Here is a 20,212-nt window from a genome sequence, read left to right on the forward strand (position 1 = left end):
TATATATATAGCGCTTTTGACAATATTCATTGTTACAAAGCATCTGCACAAGATTAACTGTAAGCAAAACATATAAAGTTATGCAAGTCAAAACACGGGTCAGATATCAGACTATAAATTCCTATATGCGGTGATAATGAAATAAAACTATCAAATTCTATAACCAACTCAATGTATCATTTTATATGATAAAACCCAATACTATAATGGAAAAATGTATACTGTAATAGAAAAACCACCACATTAGTTGAAAAAGTAAAATGTTTAATTTGATTGTTGTGTTTAGGGGCAGGCGACAGAATATACTGTTTGTACAGTTTAAAATAATGATGTCTTTATTATATTTTCCTTATTATATATATTATATAAGTCCCCATAAACATGCAGAGCAAAACTGTTTGGAGGGAAAGAAAGAGGAATGCGATTGTGGGTGGCGCTTATGGTCCCGCGTCAACGTGCACTGGACCAATCAGAATGTCTTTTGTTGGTTCTGCGGCAGCCCTACACGAACGATCTTAGTGTTGTGGCGCGCGTGTGTTTTTAGCGCAAGTTTATGTTCATTTTAGATGATACTTCAGAAACTGCCCGCTACACCTTTATCTTCTCAGGGGGACTTTTACTTTGTCGAGATACAAACAAGCGGAAAGGGAAGTCTGCGCCAGCTAACGTTTGCATCTCTGCTAAGCGTCTCCGAGCCTGTGAGTGTTTCTAACGCGTCATAAATACCGTAGCAACACGTTGAGAAAGATCAGATTGTAGTTCACTGGATGCAGTTGTCTTGGTTTTATGTTAAGGTAACGTGAGCGTATCAAGCTGTTCTTTTATTGTGCTTTGTCAGAAGTTGTTATTTATAAGCATTTGTTCCGTCACTTTATCCTCGTCTTTGTCTGATCTGTCAGTCATGTGTGTTGTGTTGTGTTGTGTTGTGTTGTGTTGTGCTTTGCACACTGACATCACACCCTGTATCTGTGCTTGGAGTCCTCAAATGTACTTGATCATTAGATTCACAGTAATGATGTGTAAGATCCACTGATACATTCACAGATCCAGAAACTAGAAAGGGATATCAACTGTATGACCCACATGGCATCTTTAAGGGTTAACCCTTTTCGTGATGTCGCTTCAACAGGAACTCAACGAGCGGGGAAATGGATGAAGAGAACATCATGAGGATGACGAAGGAAGAGCTGCAGCGCTGGATCCAAGCAGAGGTGGAGAAAAACCCTCAGCTGATGCAGAGATACAAACAGCTGGCACAGGTGGAGGAATGGGTCAAACAGAAGGAGGGAGAGGCCGCCTTCACCCGAATGATGTGCAGTAATGCCTGCGAGTGAGTCGGTCAAAGTGACGCTTTATATTTTTGTGAATTTGTTATTTATTATTTACATGTTATGCATTAGGCAGACGCTTTTATCCGAAGTGATTTACATTGCGTTATTTAGTACATTAGTTTCGAAGTATGTGCAATCTGCCATGCTCTAAACCAGTGGTCTCCAACGTGGTTGAACTCGCTAAACACAGCGTATAATGCTCCAATAATGTTGCAGTTGACAAATCTGTGACTATACCGATCAGCCAAGTGCTACATCTTCATGAAAGTTTATTATTAGGAAGTGTTATAAACTTGAATATATTCAAGTGCAAAAATATCTGAAAGAAAACCGAATTTGGTTCTATGAGCGTAAAAATAAGGCATCACGTGTTTAAAGTTTGAAAGTAGGTTATCCTCTAGAGGATTTTGGATATTTTGGTAGCCCTCGCTTACAAAAGGCTGGAGACCCCTGCTCTAAACATTGAGCCACAGGAAAGCCCGTTTTGTATTTTTGGATAGTTAATGGGTTTTTCCAGGACAAAATCTAGACAATTTGTTGCAGATATTTATGATTTAATATCAGGGTCACGTTACATTTACATTACAGTTGCACGAAAAGATCAGTATGCAGATATGCTGATGTTGAATATTTCTTTGTATATTTTAATACTTTTATATTACATTCGTACAACTGTTTTTCGTCCTGTTTATGTCAGATCTGTCCTTGAGTGTGAGTCGGTGATAAAAGGTCTTTATGGGATGCTGGGACTGGAGTACCGAGATGAGGACTCGGAGGAGGAAGAAGGAAGAGTCAGAGAACGACGGGATGTCATCCAGATCATAGACGACGAGGAAGCTGGAGAGAAAAAGAGTGCTTGTGATAATGATAATGATAATGACTTTGTTGTTGTTGATCTTGGTGGTAAGAACAAAGAAAAACGTGCTAGGAACATCTTTTTATAAATTACAATTTAGGCCCTAATGTTTCTCTCTCACACTTGCAGCTACCAAAGCATCATTGGAGCCGATGGTAAGGATAACACCTTGAAAAATATAAAACACATTGTGACATCTATCGCTTTTTGCTTACGTTCACTTTCCCTTTCAGCTTGAAAAGGTGACTGTAGCCATAGAGAGATCCTCCAGACTAGTGCAGGATTTAGTGGAGATGGTGACCAAAACATCTTCCGGAAGAACCGAGTCATCAGACAGCTTCATTAGACCTTCATCGACCTTGACTCCCGAGACCAGCTATTCTGAATCTCCAACACCAGCTCAATGTTCTTCACCAATGAACCAACAACCAAGAAAGGACAGCTCTTTTGCAATAGTTAAAACTGAATCTTTATGGATGGCAACGACTCCTTCCTTGCTGTCCAACAGTCCAGAACAGCCTAAAACTATTGACACTAATACAGAGTTCCCAGCGACGATCAAGACTGAACCTCCATGTGAAATATCTTTACTTCAGAACAACTGTAACGATCATAAAACTGTCTATCCAACCATAGCATCACTTAAAACTGAACCTGAACTGATGGAAGTGACTTCAGACATTTTCTCTCCATTGAGCAATTCCATGAAAGCAATTAAACCTGAACATGATTTCATGCCGGTGATTTCAAAAATTTCTTCAATCTCTAGTGACTTTGAAGCAAACAGAGCAACAGTTAAGACTGAACCTCAATCTGCACCGGTGTCTTTTAAAATGTCCCCTCTTGAAACAATTGCAAAGCATAATTCAGATTACATATCAACACTTAAGATTGAACCATTATTTACAAAATTAAAAAGCGAACAACCCGAAACGATTCCCAGTTATGGTCCAGTTCGCATTAAATACAAACCTCAATTGACAGTAATATCTTCTGAAAAGTCTGCGCTAGCAAGCAATTCAGAACAACCCAAAACTATTTCAGATTTTAATTCTGCATCAGATAAAACTTCTGAAATGTCATCGCCGAGCTATTCCGAGCAAGTCAACTCAATTTCCCGAGTCGACAAGTCGACAACTGTGGACAAGGTGGCAGCTGAAGAGAGGCAGTCTTCTAAAACCCCCGAGCCCACAGGAAAAGCCAAAACCAGGCTGAGATCTTCATCAACTGCTTCTTCCGACACTTCCAGCTCACGGAAAGAAACGACTCTGCCATCTTCACAACTTGAGGAATCCGATGACGCAGAGGAGCCGTACAGCCCTGCAAGCAGTGATGACTCATATAAACCTCCCTCAAAATCATCCAAAAATGATGAATCGGATGAGACGGAAGATTCTGACAGCTCTGCACACAGTGATGACTCGTATCAACCTCCCTCATCTAAAAATAAAGCTAAGAAAAAAGCAAAAAAGGGGAACAGCCCATGTTCAAAAATCGCAATACCTGCTGCCGCTCCCCCTACTCCCACAGCCGCTCCGCCTCCTCCCACTGCCAAACCCTCAGATGCAAAACAAAGTAAGCTTGACTTTCTTTCATTCAAAAGTTTTGTCTTTGATGTCATTCGTTTTCATGGCTGTCTATGTCAAACTCAATACTTGATTGATTGTGATTTGACCTCTCTTCCTAGTTTCCACGGTCTCTTCCAGCATCTTTCCAGATTTACCTAAAGAGGTGGAACTACAAGTCGACACGGTTGTGTTGGCGAAGGTGAAGAGCAAGACGTGGTATCGAGGAAAAGTGGTGGAAACCCAAACAGAAGGTTAGACTGATGTAAAACAAATCTGAAAGCTGTTATGACTTATTAACTGTTTTATTAGTGGGTGTTTGTTTCAAAGCAGTTTTGTGATACATTAAGAATTTGCCCAAAGGAGTTCGGGTGAACTATCCCTTTAAATGGATTATAATTATATATGCTTCATGCAGCATCAGTAATTTAACCCGCTTCATCTTTTTGTTTTTCTTTCAAGAAAATGGCCACAGGTATAAGATCGAGTTTAAGAATGATATGAGTTGTCTGATTCCGGCTCATCACGTGGCCTGTCTAAAGTCTCCACTGCTGAAGGATCTATTTATTGGCTGTCGGGTTGTGGTCAGCTTCAAAGATGAACAAGAAAAGCATTATGATGCTGCAGTGTTGGTTGAACTTCCAGATCGCAGAAATCGTATGAGGTGGGTTCATGTTGATGGAATTAGTCTCCCAAAAAAGTTTGTGTTGTGAAATCTTATTTTATTTTGTAGGTGTCTACTAGTTTTTTTTCTAATGTTTTCCTGAATATTTTTATTAGGTTTTTGGTGTTTTTTGACGATGGCCATGCAACGTATGTGGCTCTACCAGACTTGCATCTTGTCTGTAAACAGAGTAAGAAATGAGCTGATTTAAGCTAACGTATTTCATATATATTTACTTTTTATATTTATAGTTATTTTACATCATGTTAAAATAGTTAGCAGTACCTTTTGTTTACTAGATAAATAACAACAAAGGCCAAATTGAAAATTTTAAGAAGTTATTTTTTTTGCAGTCAAACATGTTTGGAAGGACATTGAGGATGAGACATGCCGGTTGCAGGTGAAGGAATATCTCAGGGTCTATCCCAACCCTATTGCTGTCGTGCTTCGGATTGGTCAAGACACAAAGGCGAAACGTAATGGCAAGTTTGAGTCTTGCTCGGTTCACCAGTTGGATGGAAGCCTGGTCCAGATTTGCTTTAAGGTGATACTGGCTCTTGCATCGTGTGTACCTTATATAATTTTTTTACCAGAACATAACACAATGGAAAGAGACCTAAATAATGATAATATCCCTTATATAACAAGTCATTATTATAATCCTGATTTTCAGTTGGATTTTGCAGCCGTCATTTTGTTTTAACAAATGTTTATCTTTCTCAGAGTGATGACCACAAAGAGTGGGTGTATAAAGGCTCGGACAATTTGGAACACATTGTTAATATCAAGAAGCGTCTGGTTCAACAGAAAGTGCAAGAGTCCACTAACACAGGTAGTCCACTTCTATATGTTTGTGGTTTTGTGAATTTGGTGGCGTTTTTAATCATATTCTCTGTTTCTCACACAACAGGAAACAACACCCTAGCGTGTTCTGCTTCATCACGTGTACCCCGACAATCTGTTTGCAGGGCCACCACCCCGAAACCATCTCCGAGCCCCCAAACCACCAAAACGTCACCTGAGTCTTCCACATGTGTAAAACAACAAACTGGTGACACCCCTGTCTCCAAATCCCCATCTCCGAGCCCTCAGAATAACACGGCTGCTGTGTCTCCCACACCGGCGATACAACAAACTGATAACGCAGTCGCTAAAACACCATCTCCGAGCCCTCAGAATAACACGGCTGCGGTGTCTCCCACACCGGCGACACAACAAACTGATAACGCAGTCGCTAAAACACCATCTCCGAGCCCTCAAAACACAACGTCGGGTGTGTCTCCCTCATGTGTGACACAACAAACTGCTACCACCATCACCAGAGCATCATCTGTTAGCCTTAAAAAAGCCAAGTCAGCTGCATTCCAGCCTATGGTGGTGCTGGAAAAGCTGGCCGTGGAGACAGTCAAATCTGCTGTAGCAGTCAGCTACCCAGAGTTGAGGCGAGTTACGAATATAAATCTGATTTTGTGACATTGTTTTACGTTTGCTTGTATTTAACGGAATATTTGGCTGCATGGATCATTTACGTTTTATATTCCAGAACTGCTAAGCGACCTGCAGATGATGAGGTAGAAGAGCATGTGTCGGAGAAAAACCAGGGGAAGTTTACAAACATGTTTCATCGCTGTTGTCCAGCGTGCCTGAAAGGGATGAGACCGAAACAAGTTGACATGCACCATGGTGAAAATCCACTTCAGATTCCATTGCTTTTTAACTTCCGGCGTATGACTGCTCGCCGGCGTCTTGACGGAAAGGTGGGTGGAGTTTGAAGTTTGAGCCGCCTTGACGGCATTCGTGTAAGAGAGCCACACGTTATCTGAGTTATTATAGTTTTGTTGTTGTTTTATTAAGATCTTGCATTACCTTTTTTTATATTTTAGCTACAGTAAGTTTAAATTATGTGTATTTCAGCTTTAGTTTAGTTTATATTTGTTTTCAGTTTAAAAATGTAGTGCCCTGACTTAAACTTATTCAAATAATATTTATGCCAATATTTACACTTGTTTAAAAAATATGTAGGCCAATATTTTATTCTATTTCTATTTAACAGAAATGAATTTTTTAGTAAACGTTAATAACCTTGGTAGAGCATGACACACCAGTACAAACAAAAGTTTAATTCCCCTTAAAAACAAACAAATAAAATGCACCTCTCATATACACTGTAGCTGCTGTAAATTGTCTCAAAGTTGGTCTTTTCTTTGCTCTCATCAGATGTTGTTTCACATTTTCTATCGGTCGCCGTGTGGGCGGAGCCTGTGCGACATGGAGGAAGTGCAAAATTACTTGTTTGAAACGCGTTGTGATTTTCTCTTCCTGGAAATGTTCTGTATGGACCCATTCGTTCTTGTGAATCGCGCCCGACCCCCTTCCACATCAACCAACCAACCCTTCCTGTACCTGCCGGACATATCGGAGGGTAGGGAGGTTCTCCCGGTGCCCTGCATTAATGAAGTGGACCAAACGCCTGCTCCCAGAGTCAAATACACCAGAGACAGAATTCTGGCTCCGGGTGTCTCCGTCAATACAAGCTTAGATTTCATGACTGGATGTGACTGTACAGATGGCTGCCGGGACAGGTGCTCTCATTAGTCTTTTTGTACAATATGAACATTTACATGTGAAATGAAAGGACTTAAAGTTACATTAAAGTCATTACACTTAAAGTGAAATGAAAGGAATCTGGCTTTAAAACAGATTAAAGGGATAGTTCACCCCAAAATAAAAGTTGTTTACTTGCCCTATAATTTCAAACTTGTAGGATTTGTTTAATCTGAAAAACACAAATAACCAAACAACATCGGCCCCATTGATCTCAATTGTATGGACAGAAATACACTCAGACGTTTCTCAAAATATCTCCTGTTGTGTTCCACAGAGGAAAGAGTTATATACAGGTTTTGAGCGACTTCTGTTGTTACCTGAATGTTCCTTCACAGCCATCATCATTTAAAGTCTGTCTTTCTGTTTGTGACAGGACAAAGTGTTCATGTCATCGGCTGACCATTGAGGCCACGTCCTTATGCAGCGACGGTCCTGTAGATGTTACAGCTGGATACACGTATAAGAGATTGCAAACCTCCTTGCCAACAGGGTTAGAAACTCTCTCTCTCTCGCTCGCATGTATATTGGGAAGCGTATGCATATATGTATGCAACTGCAATGTGCAGACCGTCCTCACAGTTTTCCACACACTTACACTTGTGTGCATGATAAAGTGAGATTAGTTGATCTATAATCATGATTCACTTTTTATTGTTACCAAGTTTATTGCACCTCCACTAAATATAATAATGTAAATGGTCTCTCCATCTCTATAGGGTGTATGAATGTAACCCTCTCTGCCGCTGCGACCCCAGAATCTGCAGCAACAGGCTGGTTCAGCACGGCCTTCAGCTGCGGCTGGAGCTCTTCATGACTCAACACAAAGGATGGGGCATTCGCTGCAAAGACGACGTGGCCAAAGGAACCTTTGTGTGCGTTTTTACCGGTGAGCATACTTGAGTTAGGAATGCCGCTGTGTGTGGACGAAGGAAATACATTTTTTGATGATCTTTCAATCATCTCACAGGTAAAATCGTGACGGAAGATAAAGTGAATGAAGATGACATGGTGTCTGGTAATGAGTACCTGGCCAATCTTGATTTCATTGAGGGGGTGGAGAAACTGAAGGAGGGTTACGAAAGTGAGGCTTACTGCTCGGACACAGAGAACGAAAGCAGCAAGAAGACCATAACCATGAAAACGGGGCCATTGTGGAAGAGTACCCTCTTTCAAGATGACTCTAGCAGTGGGGAAGGTTTGTTGGGTCCATACAAAATGACAAAAAGGAAGATGTTTTCTAAGGCGCGATTCACATTTCGTGTCTTTTGCGTGGGCAAGTTTGTTATTTTAAATGTAGACACGCGGCAGGTGTGCGCAAATAGCGCATGGTGTGCAATACTCCCGTTTTTCTAGAAGAGCCAGCACCGCATCGAGATGAATATCTTTAAACTTTTCAGAATTCCCAATGCACACCGAATGAGAAAGCAGTGCGGCCCACGTTTTCTGTGCGGTTTTAGACGCGAAATGTGAATCGCCGCTAACGTGTTTAAAACCTGTTGAATAACCTGTCAATTAAACACTTTTTTTAGATAAAGATGAACCTATGGAGCTGGGCAATGAACAAGAAAAGATGGATGGTAATAATGAATAATTCATTTAAATTTTCGGGTGAACTATCCCTTTAAATACCAGCCCTGTTTTAACATACCATGATTTGAACTGCACATTTGTGTTCCCACAATTAATGGACTAGGCTTTGGTCCACATCCTTCAATTCAATTTTATTTATATAACATCCTAGCTCTTAAAGGTATACTCTCCCCAAAAATGAAAATTCTGTCATCATTTACTCACCCACAGATTGTTCCAAACCTGTATGCGTTTCTTTATTATGCCAAACACTGAATGTCATATCTTATTCTCCATTGACTCCCATAGTATTTATTTTCTTACAATAGTTGTTCTTGGCTGTTTGTTTTTTGGTGTATTATGTACCATAACTGTGTATCTGTTGTGTTTACTGGCGTCCCCTCTTTTCATATTCAGTCCACGACAAGGCTTTTCATGAGAGAAAGCTAGCGCATAAACCACAGGAAAAGTCGGAAGGTACACCGCACTGACCAACCAAAAAGAGAATTTTCACTTCATTTCGTAAAGTCTTCATCAGATCTTTCATTTGTTCTTCCTCAGGACAAAAAGTGTCAGGCCCGAAACGTTGCTTCGCCATCAAGTCGTTCGAGAGAAGAGTGAAAGCACTAGAAAGAGCCGATCCACGGAATGAGGAAACCAAGAAAGGACAACCTGGCAACAAAACCCGCAGACTGTTCGACGGGGAGGAGATGTGCTACATCATCGACGCCAGACAGGAGGGCAACCTCGGGCGTTTTATCAATGTTAGCCAAACTCTAAAGAAAGTGATTATAGACATCCCAACAGTGTTGTTTGAATTGAAATAACCAATGATGTCATGTTTTCCTCTCTCAACAGCATAGCTGCAGTCCCAATTTGTTTGTCCAGAATGTTTTTGTGGACACAAATGACCTCCGGTTCCCCTGGATTGCGTTCTTTGCAAGCAAGTCAGTCCGTACATTCATACCCACTTATTCTATTGAAAATACCTAAAATCAGAGATGTTAAACCAAGTTTTCTCTACATGTCATCCCCATACACCAGGCGCATCAAGGCTGGCACAGAGTTGACGTGGGATTATAACTATGAGGTGGGCAGCGTGGAGGGCAAGGTTCTGCTCTGCTGCTGCGGTTCATCACGCTGCACAGGACGGCTGCTCTGATCTTAACATCAAACACTACACGTCTTATTGAGATGTTATTGTCGTCAGACACCTACTGTCTGAAACGGACACCGGAGGCTAAAAGAGCTTCCCAATAATAAGACAATATGAGTTAGTTGGTTGTTCTGTTTGTTTTTAGTATTCTAAATGTTATGTTTATTTGTTTTTATTATTCTTAATGTTCTGTTTATATATGTGTAAATAAAATGTTTGAATATCAAAATGAACACAAATTTGCATCATTCGTTCAGGGGGTGTGAACATTACATTCGATAACTATGAAAAGATTTACAATGAAAAATTATGAAGTATAATAAATATAACAATTATTTTTAAAAAAGGTTAGAATGAGTTCTAAAAATATGCGTCAGCATCATCATCTAGTTATGGGATATGGGTGACAATATACTTTTATTGATAATCCCCTTTTTTACCTCATTCGTATTATGACTTAATTTAACACAAAATAATGAACATGTTTATATAATTAATGATCCGATAACTGCAACATTTGGCGAAAACGTCAGTTTTCGTGATGATGTTGGTTAGTGAAAGGCACGCGCACATATAAAGAAGCGCGGGAGGAGGGACCGGAAGCGGGTTTTTTCAGCGTTTGAGTAGAGATTTGGAAGCCGAAGCGTCAACACGGATTTTCTTTGGGATAAACGGACAGGGCTGGCTGCTAAAACGGTGATTACACGATATTATTCTTTCTGTTTTATATTCTGTCCCAATCTCGACCGAATTACCTCCCAAAAACCAATGTTTCCGAAACGGCCCGTTGAAGGTTTGAAAATCTCAAAATGGCCGTCGAGCAGCTAAATTAAGCAGCTAGCAAAACATAAGACGATTTTCTTTAAACTTTTGTATTACAAACGTACGATTACGTGTAATGTGTCGACGTTACCCACACTTTAAACTACCCAGTAACCTCCATGTGACCGTTACATTGTTCAGAGGGTTGATCGTTAAAAAAAAACAATAACAACTCGACGGTCGTGGAGAAGTATGTCGTTTATTTTTGTTTGGCTTAATACACGCGTATACATTTGTTGATTGTAATCGCTGTTGGTTAATTCGAGGTAATGGAGATATTTTTACTTCGTTTGCATCCGCAGTTTGGCAACTAAATATAGAAGAAGTCTCGAATGACATAAAACTTGATATGATAGTAAAGAAGGCGTCAAAGGTTGTCGTTAAAGTGGTTGTAATGCATTCGGATCGATGTTTATCCCTTCTTAGCGAGGAGCATTATATAGGGCACTTATTTATACGTAAATATCCACAATACAGCTTTAAAATAAAAAACTTTACGAAACCCTGTAATTGAGTGTATTCTTATAATATGCTATGGATACCACAGAATACAAAATTGACAATAGAAATATGTGTACCTAATAATTATTTTATATTCTTTCATTTATGGCCTTTCCTAAGTTACTTGGGTGTCCCATCATTAATAATACACATTTATAAGAAGCACATATGTCCACATACCAAACTGATAGTCCATATAAGGGCATACGACATCTTTATATTGTTCTGCTAAATTTGTTTATAAATTATATCAAACTCTTGTGCTTTGTGAAAGCATCTTGACATTTTTATCAAAGTGGGTTTGGTGGGCATGGTGTGTTCTCAAATGGTTAAAGTTAAATGTCTTCAATTGCAGCGGCTCATGAAAATGTGGTCATGTCTGCTTTAATAATTTAAATATCTTCATTTTTAGAAGAACTGTTTGACGGGCTTATAGAAAAGGGTACAATGCGAATAGCGTAAGGATTTTTAATACCTATGTGATGTCTTATTCACGACCAGATGCCACACTCCCGGCGGTTCCCATCCTCTGAGGGGGCCAGCCACAGCAGCTACCAGGATCGATATCGGGAGCGAGACAGAGAGCGAGGGAGAAAACCTCGACACCGGCGCTCACCCTCGTTCTCTTCCAGCAGTGAACATGAGAGGAGAGGGAGGGTACACAGGCCCGAGGCTGGCTATGCACGATCCAGGAGGTATGTTTTGTTTTTGGAGAACCTCAACAATTCAAAATCTGAAACTGACAACTTGTAACGCATATCAATGCTTTTGCTTGTGATTTGCAATTACTGTTAAATGAACAAAGTAATCATCTCAATCTCTGACACCAGGGACTCAAACATGTTGTATAAATAGCATTCCTCCTCTTCGTAGCTACGACAATCGCTCTTCAGACCGCAGGCCATACGACAGACACTACGGCGATTGTTACCGTCGACAGGACCACAGCCGGGAACGGGAGAGGGAACACGGAACGCCACGCAACTACTACTCCCGCGACGCCTCGCCCAGCTACGACTACCGCCGTGGACGCGATCGGGACCACGAGGACACCTACAGGAGGAAAGGCAGCAGGCGTAAGCACAAACGAAGGCGGCGTAGAACCAGGTCCTATAGCCCATCCTCCTCGGTGAGTACTTCAACACCCGAGCCTGCTCTTTCCCTTCCCCAATTCTTTCTTTCTCCACCTCTGTGCTCCTCTGCTTCTCTTTCTCCGTAACACTTTTCATTTCCACAGCCCCAGGAGTTGGTAAGTATGAACCTTCTTTGTTTTACGTTTTCTTTTAGTTGACGTTTTTACAGTTTTAATAGTGCTAACCGTAAAAGTGTTTATGGTAATCCTGATGTAGGAATTCTAGGCATAAATAATAATAATTATTAAAGGCAATTCATTAGTATGGATAGCTATTACATGAAGCCTCAGTGTTTGTAATATTTATCACTTAACTCGCAATCTTTTTACACACCTTTATACATCTTTCACACAGTCTGGAGATTGTAAAGAAGAAATGATAAATAGTAGTTTCTAAATTTGAGCTGTTTTTATTTGCTTGCACACATTAGAGCAACCTGTTTGTTTTGAGATGTTATGGATTGATGGTTGTGTGATTTGTCAATGCCTTTACTCGTGCTCTTATGAGTAAATGTTGATGCAGGTTGCTTTTTGTGACTCTCTGTCAGTGTTGCTAGGCAGAGGAATGAGGGGAAGTTTGAATGAAAGCAAGAAGGGAGGGGTAAAATGATTTTTCTTTGACTTGATCCCTTGCACTATATCCCTATCGTTATATATATCTCCTCACGTGGTGTCATACGATTCGCCCAATGACCACCAAATCTACCTACAACTACTACTACACTGCTCGTCTTCATCGCTGTGGCCACGGCTCCCCCCTCCACTCTCCCCGCTCCGCCCACCTCCCCTCCTCCCTCTGCGGTCGTGATGTGACCCTGGATGGGCCCGAAAGCAGCGGAGTGACAGCGGGACGCGGGCACTGTGTGTGAGGGACGACGAGGAAGGTCACCTGATCTGTCGGAGTGGCGACGTCCTACAAGAGAGATGTACACACTGCCACTACTACTCCTCTACTCCTATATCGTAACCTTTCTCCCTATCAGTACCAGCACACAGCAGACACACACAGGGGAGGGCAGGAGGTCATGATCTTGACCTTGGTGATGATGCCGTATGTTCTCCCCTTTTGCCAGAATAGGCAAGGGGGAAAGCATGTTGAATATGTCGTAGATTTCTCTTATTTATTTTTTTCAATGGGGATGGGGGGTGTTTGATGTGTAGATGATTTGCAGGAATGCTTAGACACATCCTCAAGGACTTACATTTTTTTTCTTTAATTTGTTACGTAGGTTCCCAACATTTTTTTCTTTATTAGGTTGTAAAATCGGAGTCAAGCTCTTATTGAAGCATTTATTTGACTGCAACAAGACTTGTATTGATCTTACGTCAATTTGATTAAACGCATTTAATTTGCTGAAAAAATTCTATCCAGTTTAAAGTTTTTTAACGTTATTAGTTAACGTTATGTTTTGTAAATCGATTCGTTTTTGAAGCACAGTACATCGGTTTAACATTAAGGCAGAGTCTGTGTTTCTTTTTTTATGAAGCGCAGACTGTTTCAGTGTTTACATAGCGAGCATTAATGTGCGTTTTATTGTTTTTCTCTTTTAGTTAACCTAAATGAATAGCTGTAGTTAGAAATGAAAGATTTTAGGAAAGCTTTTCGTTGAATTTGAATATTGATAACATCCACTTTCTAAATACTGTCTTTGCATTTCCTCTCCCCCTTTCTATTTTTCCTCTCTGTGTGTCTCTTAGATGAGATCGTCAGCACTCTGGGTGAGGGCACCTTCGGGAGGGTGATGCAATGTATTGATCATCGCAGGTGAGTGTCGTTACCTAGTAACCAATCAGCAGCATTATTACATAACTGCTGTAGTACAAACTTCACACCAAAAAATTTTAATAAGCCGTTAAAATACACTTTATTTTATACATGTATCGTATGGACCTTACTAGACTAATCCGACTACAGACAAAGACCTCAGAAGTACAAACACTCATTCTGTGAAATGTTTTTGCTTGGTTACAGAGGTGGAGCTCATGTCGCTCTAAAGATCATCAAAAACGTGGAGAAGTACAAGGAAGCAGCACGGCTGGAAATTAACGTACTGGAAAGAATCAATGAAAAGGATCCTGAAAATAACAAGTGAGTTGGTACCTGGCTCTTTTAGGACTGGCCAAAATTTATATTGAAATGTATATCTTCATATCGGTCATTCTGATAACGTTGCGAACAATATTACAGAAAGCAAAATGTAAGATATAAGTTGAGAGAGCCCTCCGATATGGACAATGAAATGCTGATCAAAATCATTCTAGATGCCAGCAGTGTGCAAAGCTACATACAGTATGATAAGAATAAAATCTGTGCTTGAAAAATGTGCTTCAAAGCATAATTCCATACATATGGTTCGGCAGGGTTGCTTTTACAAGCATTAGTATGTTGCAGATCCGTTTTGTAAATGAATATACGGACACAAAGGATCAATGTTAAACTATAGATTTATACTGGTGCACGATGGCGCGCCGCTTCATAAAACAGTAGCCACGGAGCAGAGCGAGGGCTCAGATGTGTATTGAAAAATATGTTTACAAAAAACTTAGATATTGTTATTGAATTAGTCTTTTGCAAAGAGCCTAGGGCTGGACACTGTCTCAATCTTGTCAAATTCATATTTAATTTAATTTTCAATATTTAAATCTCGCAATTGACCAAAGTCCACTAAACAAAAGTTAAAAAATACTTTTTTCCTCTTTCTCCTCCCCTGTCCTTTCTCAGCTTGTGTGTGCAGATGTTTGACTGGTTCGACTATCACGGCCACATGTGCATCAGTTTTGAGCTACTGGCTCTGAGCACTTTCGACTTTCTCAAAGAAAACAATTACCTGCCCTACCCCATCAGCCAAGTGAGACACATGGCCTACCAGGTCTGCCTGGCTGTCAAATGTAAGTCTACACACAAATACTCTTTATTGTAGACCGGCATTCTGGCTTGACAAATTTGAATATGCTGATTTTGATGTTTCTCTCTTGCAGTTTTACATGAGAACAAGCTGACGCACACAGATCTGAAACCAGAAAATATCCTGTTTGTCAACTCTGATTTCACAATCACGTACAATATGGAGAAGGTGACGATGAGTTCGCTTTGAAATAAACCAATCAGTTAATAGGCTAATATTTGGCTTTTTGAAATGAACATAGTCAGTATACTTTTCATCAGTAAATTAAAACAATCAAATATGATGTATGACCTCTATCTTTCTCTCTAGAAGCGGGATGAGCGTACTATAAAGAACACCGCAGTGAGGGTAGTGGATTTCGGCAGCGCTACATTCGATCACGAGCACCACAGCACCATTGTCTCTACCCGACACTACAGAGCCCCAGAAGTTATTCTGGGTAAGAATGTTTGTGCTTCCTTGACCAATCATCATCTCTTTTTCATTTTAACATGAAAGCAGCTTATGTTACAGGTGAAGAATGAGTTAATGACTGTAGTAGCTAAAAGGACTACTTTCGTCCTTTCCACCACAAGATGTTTAATTAGAATCCGCTAGAGAAAGCAGTGACTTCATTCAGCAGACTGCTGGGAATCAAACGTACGACTGGTTACCATGCAGGCAGATGCTCAGCCTTAAAGGGATACTTTACTACCAAATCAAAATTTCCCCATGTTTACTCACTCTCAAGGCATCCTAACTGAATATGGTTTTCTTCTTGAAGAATAATGCAGTCGTAGTTATATTGCCATGTATCATTTTACTTCAAAGAGGTAGAATTGGACTGAATGGGTGTTGACTTTGATCGATGGATGCACTTTTTGGAGCTTCTCAAAGATCTGCTTCTGAAGCGAATCGATGTGTTTGGTTAAGAGAAATATCCATACTGATTTGGTAGATAAGTATTCTTTAATGTGTCACGACGTGTTCTGTTTGTGTGAATTTGAATCAGATGTTCACCTTTATATTTTTGAATGTATGTTGAGGGTTTGTAAAATGCAAGATGCCTTTTTTTTTAAATCAATGTGTTTTTGCTAAATTTGCTACAGAGACTGAGGTGCTTTTATATCATGTAGTCACAGTATTATAATGCATTGCCACTAGATGATTTCCTAGTTCAAAGCCGTTCTCCGAACCGCTCGCTCTCTCTCTTTCAGAGCTGGGTTGGAGTCAGCCGTGTGACGTGTGGAGTATTGGCTGCATTCTCTTTGAATACTACCTCGGCTTCACTCTTTTTCAGGTACAAAGTCTGCATCTAGAAGTGCTTTCCGTTTATTCACACCACTTATCGGAATCTTGGCAGCAGCTCTACATGGTCATTCTTATGTTTAAGTAGCTTAACATCACGTAGAATTCAACCACAAGGTTACAGGTGTTCACACAGCAAAGCACCTGCCATTCCACCTTTGTATGTACCTTTGTAACTATTAGAGAGTTAACTGTCATTAGAGTTTTAACTCTTCTACTTATTTTTGCCTCAATATTGCAATGCATTTTCAAATCGAAATGTTATATAGCCTCTTTGTAATTTATCCACTTTTTAAACTTTATTTTGATAACAAAATTTGTGTTTGATGCTGATTTTTGTTTTTTTGTGATTTGTCTCAAAGACCCATGATAATCGGGAGCATTTAGCCATGATGGAGAGGATTTCGGGCCCTGTTCCATCTAGGATGATTCGTAAGACTAGGTAAAGTGCTCTAAGCATCTTAAGCTTTAGTTTCTGTCATACATTATAAAATGCTACTCATGCTAAATGCGACACAATGATCCCCTACCACAGGAAACAGAAATACTTTTATCGTGGACGACTGGACTGGGATGACAACTCCTCAGCAGGAAGATACGTCAGAGAAAACTGCAAACCTTTACGGGTGAGTCAAGCTAGTTGGGGATGCATATTATTTGAAGATTCGGAGGGAACTGCGGAATACTAAATAGTTGTTTATGTAAATGTGTGAGGATGTGGTATGCTCATGGCTGTTGGATAATTTTCCTTCCCTCTTTTTTACAGAGATATCTTCTCTCTGAAGCTGAAGAGCATCACCAACTCTTTGATCTTATAGAGAGCATGCTGGAGTACGAGCCGGCAAAACGCATCACTCTCGCTGCTTCCCTGAGACATCCCTTTTTCCAGAGCAACGCAACTGCCGCCGAGCAGAGCGCCGGCAAGAGTTGGGAGGGCAATCGTGACATCAGCCGGTGACAAATAAAATGCATTTAGAATCAACCAACGTCTCTTATGCCAAAAAACTTTGAGGACTCGCAAGCAAAGAGAGATGATGTGCAGTTCGACTGACTTTATACAAAGTATTAAAGTTCAAGAGAAATCAATTCATGCAGTTTTGCTTTTGCTGGATCCGCAGGGTTGTACAGCTTGCAACTGATTTCTCAATCTTCCCATAATGTGAGGACACGCTCATGTACAGCAGAAAAAGCATCATAAATGAACTGTCATGCTTTAACCGATATTTGATCGGACAATACAAGGTATTGTGTAACAGCGGCACCCCAATGAGTAGACGTGAGGTTTATTCTTCCAGTGATCAGCCAGTTGTGGCAAATGATTTTCAACAGTTAAGGGGTTCGAAGCTGGCGCGCTGTTAATGTAACGCTCCTTTTATTCTGAAATTAATTGACAGTCATAAGAAGAATCACTGTTACAATGTAGTAATTTATTGGGCTGAAACGTTTTGTGCATTTGAGCCCTAAGCTGTTAACAAATCATAAAAGCATTACAGTACACACACACTTTACTTTCAATTCAGACCACATAATGGAGCAAGCAGTGTTCTGGTGCTCGATTCCTTGTTTACAGTATTTATTTAGGTCTACCCGGACGTCTCTTTTTGTCTTTGTATAAATGTATAAATATGTTGCGACTATAGAATAAAGGTCCTGCGTCTGCGTGCTGTGAACTGTTTTCACAGCAGCTCCCCAGGCAAAATGTTTTTACGTTCACAAAGATGTTGTCATGTCGTTTCTATGTGGATTGTATGCGTGCGTATGATTTTCTTTGCATCTGTATCAATATGAATTAAAATGTATAACACGTAAATGGACATTTCTGATTTGATTTCACCTGAATTTCGAAAAACAGATGCTCTAAACCCCTCATTGCTTCGTAGTTTGTATTTAATTGAGGCTTGTAGTGCCTTTGGTTACGTTTTTCTTCAAAGGTGTCCGAAGCTGTAATTCGCAGAGACTGTTTTCATTCATGGCCAAAAGATTTACAAGGTCACAGCTTAAGTGTTGAGGTGATCACTTACTGTAGAGCTTTCCTAAAAGCATCTGCTCTCTGATCGGACAGCAAGCTTTATTTAGAAGACATCACGTTGATCTACTACAGCGATTTAAAGCTTATGTGTTGAGACCGGTTGTCATGTGAATCTGGGAACCTAAACACATTTAGCCAACAAACAATATTTGCTAAATAAATTGTTATTCATTTACCATTTCTTGGTTCGAAAAGTTGAATAAACTTGAGTAGGTCAGTAGGTCCTCATCAGGATATGGGACATAATGATCTTTTCTGTAATGTTGTGGACACAGAAAAGCATAATAAAACCATGAAATGTCTGAAATAAGATTATAAAACTATGCTTAGCTATATTGTTTATTAATAGTGACAGGTCTGTTTCATAAGATGCAGATTTGTTTTATTGAGACATCTAAATTCTTTGAGCCCTGAATGAACTAGAAACAAGTGGGCTGAACAGTGTAACAGTCGTTCAGGATGAAAATATTTGGTACGTCATATCTCAAAAACTGACATCATTCAAAACTTCCTTGTGTGTTACCCTCCTCCATCTGTTTAACCTCTTGATTTTGGCCCTTAATCGGTTAAGATCAATATTCATGAAATAGGTGTTTAACTTTTTTCCAATAACATTTAAAGAAATGTAGTCAGTCAGCCTCACTATGCTAAAACATAGATGCTTAAACATATTTGTGATTTGTAATCTCAAAAGCACAGTGTTAATAATATCGTTCCTCTCTCACATGCCTGTGAAGCTAATGTGCTTATAAAGAATGACGTCATTGGGTGATTAGCTGAGGGCAGATGTACAGAGAGAGACGGGTTTAAAAACATGTAGATCATGAACACAGTACATCAGCCGATACAGCAAGAGTTTGGACATCAAGAGTTTTGCCGATTATTGGGTATGTCTGACGTTTGTAATATGTTTTGCTTGATTTCATTGTCCGTAAAGAATTAAGCATACTTTATTATTTCAATTTACTTTATTTACAAAAGGAGACAGTTTTGCCTTTGAAGATTTTTAATTGTTACACATAAGTATTCTATTATATAGAGCTACTGTATATGTACATAATAGAGAAAGAATAGATCTTTATTATTTATTTAAAGATTAAGCTTCGCAAGATTGATTTTCTTATACAAAATAAAAGATAGCTAAATTAAAATTTCAACTAAAAGAGCGAAATGAGAAGTTGTGTATGTGTCTTTTCTAGGTTCTGGTGTCAATGCAGCATGCACATACATTGATCCATTAGGCTGGGATATATGGATATATGGAAATCTGAAAATTATTTATTAGTAAATGATTGAAATATCTAAACTGTGTCTTAAAAAAGCTCCAACATACTCAGTGCAGCAGTGGTTCAACACTTCTGGGAATTAACACGCTTAAGAAGAGATGAACTCTGTGGTGAAGAAATCCCTGGGAGCCCCCATCCGACAGATGACCAGCTGCCTGTCAGGGGTAAGGGACGGGTTCAGTCGAAAAAACAAGACGGTCCGGAGGAAGAGCGCGCCCTGTTGCTACGGTCAGACTGCACACGACTCATCTTGGATTAGGGCTTACCAAGCAGAACTGCACAGGGAAAGGCGAGTGCTAAAACACTTCTAAAACACATCTTCAAAAATTGCCACTATTCAACCAACTGGTGATCTTTGATGGAGTTTGAATGCAAAATCTTTTATAGGAAATTGAGGCAAGTAAAGTTCGCGCAGAAGAGTGCGGAGAGGGCAGCAGAGAGAATGCATTACAGAAGTCCACATCGTTTCTCAAAGGTGCATTTGCCTTTAGGCCTAAGTCA

General features: G+C 39.9%; 2 protein-coding genes across 5 annotated transcripts; both read left to right on the forward strand.

Moving 5' to 3' along the window:
• The first annotated feature begins 416 nt into the window (after positions 1 to 416).
• setdb1a (SET domain bifurcated histone lysine methyltransferase 1a) lies at positions 417 to 9,984 on the forward strand. Of its 2 annotated transcripts, none has more exons than XM_079484985.1 (21): positions 417 to 698; positions 1,130 to 1,330; positions 2,029 to 2,234; positions 2,317 to 2,342; positions 2,421 to 3,762; positions 3,875 to 4,006; positions 4,215 to 4,416; positions 4,533 to 4,606; positions 4,770 to 4,960; positions 5,140 to 5,248; positions 5,327 to 5,858; positions 5,960 to 6,173; positions 6,634 to 6,998; positions 7,397 to 7,513; positions 7,740 to 7,909; positions 7,991 to 8,218; positions 8,553 to 8,600; positions 9,010 to 9,069; positions 9,154 to 9,356; positions 9,451 to 9,539; positions 9,637 to 9,984. In XM_079484985.1, exons 2-21 carry the CDS (start codon positions 1,149 to 1,151, stop codon positions 9,752 to 9,754), a joined length of 4,608 nt encoding a protein of 1,535 aa, XP_079341111.1. In that variant the 5' UTR covers positions 417 to 698; positions 1,130 to 1,148; the 3' UTR covers positions 9,755 to 9,984. The 2 variants fall into 2 exon arrangements, with proteins under 2 accessions (XP_079341111.1, XP_079341110.1); XM_079484984.1 differs by having other exon boundaries at positions 448 to 794.
• A 347-nt stretch (positions 9,985 to 10,331) lies between these two features.
• On the forward strand, positions 10,332 to 18,210 carry clk2a (CDC-like kinase 2a). 3 transcript variants are annotated; one of them, XM_079485192.1, is made up of 13 exons: positions 10,335 to 10,444; positions 11,573 to 11,766; positions 11,945 to 12,200; positions 13,036 to 13,129; positions 13,902 to 13,968; positions 14,176 to 14,292; positions 14,926 to 15,092; positions 15,183 to 15,277; positions 15,419 to 15,548; positions 16,306 to 16,388; positions 16,759 to 16,838; positions 16,932 to 17,022; positions 17,163 to 18,210. In XM_079485192.1, the coding sequence occupies exons 2-13, from the start codon at positions 11,573 to 11,575 to the stop codon at positions 17,352 to 17,354; spliced, it is 1,566 nt and encodes a 521-aa protein (XP_079341318.1). In that variant the 5' UTR covers positions 10,335 to 10,444; the 3' UTR covers positions 17,355 to 18,210. The 3 variants fall into 3 exon arrangements, with proteins under 3 accessions (XP_079341320.1, XP_079341318.1, XP_079341319.1); XM_079485193.1 differs by having other exon boundaries at positions 13,039 to 13,129; XM_079485194.1 differs by lacking the exon at positions 13,036 to 13,129 and having other exon boundaries at positions 10,332 to 10,444.
• Positions 18,211 to 20,212: the final 2,002 nt, after the last annotated feature.

This window comes from Barbatula barbatula (assembly GCF_947034865.1).
Source record: "Barbatula barbatula genome assembly, chromosome: 21".
Lineage (NCBI taxonomy): Eukaryota > Metazoa > Chordata > Actinopteri > Cypriniformes > Nemacheilidae > Barbatula > Barbatula barbatula.

Coding starts and splice junctions, on each gene's coding strand:
- clk2a (XM_079485192.1), top strand. CDS start 11,573: ATGCCACACTCCCGGCGGTTCCCATCCTCTGAGGGGGCCAGCCACAGC. Junction 15,093..15,182: donor GGTCTGCCTGGCTGTCAAAT/GTAAGTCTACAC, acceptor TCTCTCTTGCAG/TTTTACATGAGAACAAGCTG. Junction 17,023..17,162: donor AAAACTGCAAACCTTTACGG/GTGAGTCAAGCT, acceptor TCTTTTTTACAG/AGATATCTTCTCTCTGAAGC.
- setdb1a (XM_079484984.1), top strand. Junction 4,417..4,532: donor GATCGCAGAAATCGTATGAG/GTGGGTTCATGT, acceptor TATTTTTATTAG/GTTTTTGGTGTTTTTTGACG. Junction 4,607..4,769: donor GCATCTTGTCTGTAAACAGA/GTAAGAAATGAG, acceptor TTTTTTTTGCAG/TCAAACATGTTTGGAAGGAC.